Source organism: Ischnura elegans, chromosome 6 (genome assembly GCF_921293095.1).
Source record: "Ischnura elegans chromosome 6, ioIscEleg1.1, whole genome shotgun sequence".
In the NCBI taxonomy this organism is placed as follows: Eukaryota; Metazoa; Arthropoda; class Insecta; order Odonata; family Coenagrionidae; genus Ischnura; species Ischnura elegans.
This window is the reverse complement of record NC_060251.1, coordinates 11,541,588-11,548,130: the sequence shown is the minus strand read 5'-3', so window position 1 is coordinate 11,548,130 and position 6,543 is coordinate 11,541,588. Positions and strand designations below refer to the sequence as shown.

Sequence of the window (6,543 nt, the reverse complement as noted above, 5' to 3'; positions counted from 1 at the left end):
CTGCCTCCTCCCTTCTTTTGCTCCATTTTCAAGATCCTACTTCCCGAATTTCATTTCCGTCCCTCCCTTAAAACTTATGCATTGCAGTCCCTCATCTCTGCCAGATTTTTCCTACCCAGGAGATCTCAAATTTCTACCTTAAACTGTTTTAATTCTATGCTAAAAAGGTCAAAAAAAGGGTTGCTTGATTAAAAACGGCAAGTTAAACTATAAAAATAGCTCTAACCAAAATTGAAGATCATGTATTATCAGATAATTTTTTCCTAAAATATTTTCTCCAAGATTTACCATTGTTTAGAGAAAGCCTTTCGAAACTTATCTAGAGCTATACTCTCCAAAATATGCATGACTATGCTATCTGTGAACATAACTGCATGCATCATATGAGTAAATTCTTCACTACTAATGTACCTTATCTGTTTCATGAAAAACTAAAAGGGTACGGAAAACAAGGCCATATGGCTCAGCTATGGGAACAACAATTTTTTAGTTTTATTTGACCTGGCTATTAACCACAACAAGGGTGGTGGTTTGCATCTTGTTTTCTACCATCAGAATAAAGGTTCTTACTTTATCTATACCTTTCACAGCGACCCAGCTTCCCATTTAATACACCATGTTGACTTTTCACTACACAAGTCTATTCACCTGTACCTAACACTTTCCATCTTAATCTAGCCATTCGATCATTAAGTTATTCTTCCTCATAGGATAATCCTTTAACATTGCTGGCGCAGTAATAACTTTGCCCGGTTTTTCTATTTAGTTGGGCCCTTTTCGCTTCTATAGCATTAGGATGTTTTTTTCCGTCCCATCCCTTCCAACTCTATCCTACTCTAGAGGCGTCGTCGTGGTCCTATCGCAGTGGTGCCTCTTTCCTTTTTCCATCCTCTCCTCCCCCTCCTAGGGTGATTAGGCGAATCAGCGAGATTGCTGGGTCCAGGTGTATTGTACCCTCGAAAGTCTCACCTTGAGCCCTCATTCTCTGACTTTCTATTCCACAAATCCATTTCCCTGTATCTAACACTCCAGTAATATTCACTATTCGACTTCACTCACTATTACAACATTGAACCCTAAAGCTAAAGTGAAATAGATATTGCTTATTTTTATATTGATAGTGCATTTGAATTTTAAATCCCTCATATTTTCATTTATAATATCTAAGCTAATAGAAAATAGAATTTCAGAGTGTGATTTCTACAAACCTGCTGGGAGAGGAGGAGGTAGCATTGGAGGTGCCGGATGTTCTGGCATTTGATGTTCGGAGGGGTCCTGGTGGGTGGGGGCCTGCCCTCGGTGCCAGGGACTGCCTTAGGGAGGGGAACCGGGTGTTCTGGTTCTGAAATGAAAATATTAATGTTCACACATGAGTGTGCTTCTAATATAGAGTAGGGGAGGGTGGGGCACAGTGAAACAAAAATTATTATTTTGCCTATAAAAACATTGCTTTTGAAAATAAAATAACAATGAAAATATATAAATGGTGCTTGTCATTTTCTTCACTATTCCTACTTTAAAAAATGGAATTATTTAAAAAAGCAATGGATTTACATCAATTTTTGTAGTGATATGTCAATTGTTTCACTGTGCCCCATGTGTGGGGCACAGTGAAACAGGGCCTTTTTTACTTATGGGGCACAGTGAAACACATTTTTTCAGATTTTATAATACCATTTATTTTTACCTTTGGCAATATTTTCACTAGAATGAAACTCACAATGCATGAATACAGTAATGGATTAAAAAACATGAAACAAACTGCACCTTAGTCAGTGATAATTAGAAGCTTAACGAACATCTAAATTGGCAAATGAAATTTTAAATGAAATAAACCTTTTCATTCTTGCAGTTCCTTTGCGATAAGAAGGAGGTGGTAAAACTAATTTAATGTCTTTCATGCTGACAGATGCTATATCTTCAATATGTGGGAAAAAAAATGAATTTGGCACTTTGGAACTTTTTCGTAAATATGTAACTTCAGCGCCATTGTGTTTTCTTGCTTCTTTAATTATTCTACCTACATAGTAGAATTTTTTCTTCGATGAAAACTCAATCAAAACATAATCACCAACTTTTACTGTACCTACTTTATTTCCAAAACCTTCTAAAATATCCTCATTACCTTCCAAGGGGTTTGAAAGTCCTCCCTCTGACGTGGTGTCTGAATTTTGATGGGGCCCCTCACAGTTATCAATGGCAACATTGGCATTAAATAAACTTCTGCATGATTTAGTTGCCTCAGAAGTTTTTTTTCCTATAGCTGTATTTTTCTTTTCCATCATACGGATTTTTTCTGGTGTGTCTGTTATGATCATACTTTTGCCTGGTTCTCTTTTCCTGGTTGAATTTTTCCTTGGAGCGGCTTTAGGATAGCCCTTGAACTGAGCAGGACTTTGAAAAGTTCTTTTATCTTCACCTTGACCATTGTTTAAACTGGAAGTACTTGCAGTTGCTCTTAATTCTTGGCTCAATAAGTCACACTCTTCAGTTTCAGGAGAAGGCTGGTCTGTTACAGAACTACTCAAGAAATCTGCCTCGGTGAAAATGTGCCTATTATATGGATATATTCCAGTTTTTTTGAATCCATTAATAATAGTAGCTGGAGTCATAGCCTTTTGATGGGCAAAATTGACGCATCCTGCAATATGGTAGATGGAAAGAGCTTTACCTGGATTGCTTTTGTTCCAGGAATCAACTGCTGCGGCATAATAGGTCTTAAATGGAGCATAACAGGAAACATCCAAGGGCTGTAATTTGGCACTGCAATGAGGTGGAAGAGTCACAATCATTATGCCATACTCTTTTGCCAAATCTATTACTTGTATACTAATATGGCTTTGGTGATTATCCATTATTAGCAGTGTAGGGTCTTCTTTACTTGTTTTTGTATGTTTGATGAAGTGCTTAATAACTTCAGGAAATATTTCTGCTGTCATCCAACCACTTTTCGATGTCAGTCCAAGAGAGCCAGGAGGGGCATTGATCAACATATGATCACTGAACTTGACCCTTGGGAAAACAAATGCAGGGGGTATGGTGTTTCCGGATGCACTCACAAAACAGCATGTAGTAACTAGAGTTCCCCTTTCACCTGCTGTTACATTATTTACCCCTTTGGATCCCTTTTCTGCAATCACCTTGGCAGACTTATTTACGACTGTTGAGGTACCAGTTTCATCTAGATTCCATATTCTGGAACCATCACCAAAACATTCTGAACGTCTTAAGGCTGCACCAAGATTGTCAAAAAATGTTTTCACTGTGTGTGCATTAAATGATGTGCAACGAGAAAGAGAACAGTTTTCAGGCTGCCGAATGCTTAAATTTGGATTTCGCTTCAAGAACAATCGTAGCCAGTCTAAACCTGCAGCAGAGTCATCATGCCAGTTTTTTGGCACTTGTATAGAGTTCACCACTGCCATTTCATAAGCTAGCTCTCGAGTGTTACGAGTCGACTGACCATAACAGAGTTTTGAGCATGTTATCAAATAGTCAGCCAAGCACTTTTCTTGTTCAGCTGTAAAAATCAATCTGGATTGATATTTTGGTGTCATGCGAACATGTTCACCAGTCCCTTCATCACTAGCCTTTTTTTGCTTACTCACATACCTGAAAAGAATCTTTTCAAAATTATTATTTGGAAAATTTGAATGTCAGTTTACGTTTACTGTTTATTTGAAATTTAAAAAAATTTTCAGAAAACTTTCAATGTTACAAGATGTTCACATGCAAAAAACAAATAAACATACCGACTGAGTGTTACATAATTGACATTACATTCTTTGGCTGCTTTCCTGATTGAATAGTTTTCATGCAGAACAAGATGAACTGCAGCGCGCATTTCACCATCTGTGAAGGATCCAATATGGCTCTTTCTTATTCTATTCCTCATTTTTGGAATCTTTATTCTGAAAATAATGAAATTCCATCAGAATAACAATAATAATTACTATAGTAATCCACACTGCATATTTCAAGTCAAATAGTTCTTCCTAAATGAGACATGGGGCACAGTGAAACATGTTTCACTGTGCCCCATTTATCTTGTTTCAGTGTGCCCCACCAGGCCATCTTGAATAAATAAACTTACTGCATGAAAACAAATGAAGATATAGAAATATGTTTGGTGGTCTCCAAAACTTAAGAAATGGTAACAGTAAATACAATGATAAGTTAAGATTTCCCATGAAAAGGAAAAGTTTGTCAGTGTGAAATAATTCTTTGGAATTATTTACTTTTCTCACCTTAAAATAGGTTTTGATCCATCAACAGGAGACTAGAAGAGCACAAGCCATGAGACTGCAGCAGCTGTTGTGGTGTTAGTTCCTTAATATAACACAGAGAGCACTAATTCATAGAATTGTCAGGAGGAGGGAAATTTGAATTGTTTCACCCTGCCCCATGTTTCACTGTGCCCCACCCTCCCCTAATAGCTAAAGAAACATCATCACTCATATCATGTAGGATTGATGGACACGTATGCAGTAGGACAATAACATATGTGCTATACATTCTGGAAAGCTGTTTGGCATGATTCTATTCTGGTAGTAATGATTCACTACTGCCAAGAGACGGTGTACTTCGGCTTGATCCCTCAATTCAATTAGTAGTTTAGATAGTTCAATCGAGTATAAGGCCAGAATTTCACATATATGTAAGAATGAATGCTTAAAGAATGAATATAAGAAAGAATGATTAAAGAAATATAAGAATGTTTGCTTAAACTGAATGTTGCATGCAATGGAAAAATGCCCAAATATTGCATGCAAAGGAAAACAATATATATTTTAATAAATATTTTTTTTAATTTTTTTATTTTATTCTCAAACCACCGGATACAGCTCTTATTGGCCATTTTACACCGGGGTGTTCAACAAATGTAACGAGTAAACGTACACAAACGACCATGCCCTGGACTGGGAAAACCTACCCAGGCGGGACTCGAACCCGCGACCTCTTGTTTGGCAGGCGAGAGCGTTACCCCGCCGCACCCGAGGCCGGCTATACTATATATATTCTATAAATATGCTATATATATATTCTATTCATAAAATCTTAAATAAAACTGCAAAATTTAAAGGATATTTCATTGAAACCCTTCCATATTTTACCACTTTCCTTACTGGTACCTGGGAATGGAAAATGCTTCAGTGGAATGATTAGCATGATAATATTTTAGACTTCTCTCCTAAGAATTCCTTTGTCCCTCCGATTTGGGACCAAATACAATGGCGTTCCCTGCCATTACTCCTGCCACTAGACTCGACTCCAACCCACTCTTAGCACGACTTAACAGTTAACTCATTTCATTGGTAATACATATTATTCTAAAATGATTTTTTATGATATTGAAGAATGCACACTTCAATGAAAATTTAAAAAATTCCATTGAATTTTAAAATAATTCTCAGAAATGTTAATAACAATTTTGGAGGAAAATATTTATCTCAATATGCATTTTTCATCAGAGGTGAATACATAGGGTACTCAGACCTTCATTCCAGAAGTCTATTAAAATTAGGTTTAACATTAAAACTCCACTTAAGAATTACAAACGTGCAGAACAAAACAAAGAATTCATTTCAAAGCATAAGGAATTGGAAGTACTGAAAAATCGCTGACAGTTCAGGTGTTTATTACTGCTATGAGGACATTGGTGGATATAGGATGGGAGGGGGGCATGTGCCCCCCTGCAAAAATAAAAAAATGCAAGATTTTTAATGTGGTCCCATTATAATTGCGTTCGTTTTGTATTACGGGTAGAGATGTGCGAATAGTATCCGCGAATACTCGAATATCTCGAATATTATAAAGTATTCGATATTCGAGGTTTCGAATAGTTATGCGAAAAGTACCGCCTCGAATACCTCGAATACTTTGAATTTCGCGTCATACACTGTCGCACGCACGTCGTTGGTAGTTGACTCGGAAAAATGTAGAGAACTGTAGTCATTTAGTGCTCGCAGCGCCGTTTTACGCAAGTTGACGAATTACATCAAATTCGTGGATTTTAGCTGTGAAAAGAGTTCGACGAGGGGAACTGAAAATGGTCAGGTGAAAAAAATCCGAAAATCCCCGATTCCCCCCATTAGGAGAACCTCAGTGCCGTGGGATAGCAACCTTAGGGCATTTCCCACGATCCGCTATCCCCCTCCATTCAGCACTCGCCTCACCCACTCTGACGCTTTCCTCTTCTCCGAAATCAAACAAAAGGTCCCAGCTCGCGCAGGGATCGCATTACGAAGACCCCTGCTTCGAAAAAAATATCGAGTTACGAGAACAATAAAAACGTGTTTCACGCCCTCCCCCCTTTTCTTACCCACTGACCTTTTTCTGACTACCAGCTTCGAAGTTCCCCAATTCTGGATGTCAACTGCTGTGTGAGTACCGTGGGAAACTTACATTAGCGCATTTCCCAAGATCCGGTATCCCTCTCCATTCAGCACTAGCCCCCCCCTCTGAGGCTTTCCTCTTCTTCGAAATAAAAAAAGGTCACAGCTCGCGCAGGGATCATATTACGAAGACCTTAGCTTCGAAAAA

General features: G+C 37.9%; 1 protein-coding gene across 2 annotated transcripts; it reads right to left on the bottom strand.

The window, feature by feature from the left end:
- Positions 1-1,671: 1,671 nt before the first annotated feature.
- LOC124160612 lies at positions 1,672-4,424 on the bottom strand. Of its 2 annotated transcripts, XM_046536506.1 has the most exons (3): positions 4,248-4,424; positions 3,753-3,911; positions 1,672-3,612 (listed from the first exon to the last, which is right to left on the bottom strand). In XM_046536506.1, exons 2-3 carry the CDS (start codon positions 3,893-3,895, stop codon positions 1,791-1,793), a joined length of 1,965 nt encoding a protein of 654 aa, XP_046392462.1. In that variant the 5' UTR covers positions 3,896-3,911; positions 4,248-4,424; the 3' UTR covers positions 1,672-1,790. The 2 variants fall into 2 exon arrangements, with proteins under 2 accessions (XP_046392462.1, XP_046392463.1); XM_046536507.1 differs by lacking the exon at positions 4,248-4,424 and having other exon boundaries at positions 1,672-3,623; positions 3,753-3,843.
- Between the last annotated feature and the right edge of the window lie 2,119 nt (positions 4,425-6,543).

What these genes read in the sequence shown, in the direction of transcription:
- LOC124160612 (XM_046536506.1), bottom strand. Translation starts at nt 3,895, where the DNA reads ATGAGGAATAGAATAAGAAAGAGCCATATTGGATCCTTCACAGATGGT. An exon ending in AATTATGTAACACTCAGTCG is followed by an intron (nt 3,613 to 3,752) that starts GTATGTTTATTT and finishes GATTCTTTTCAG; the next exon opens with GTATGTGAGTAAGCAAAAAA.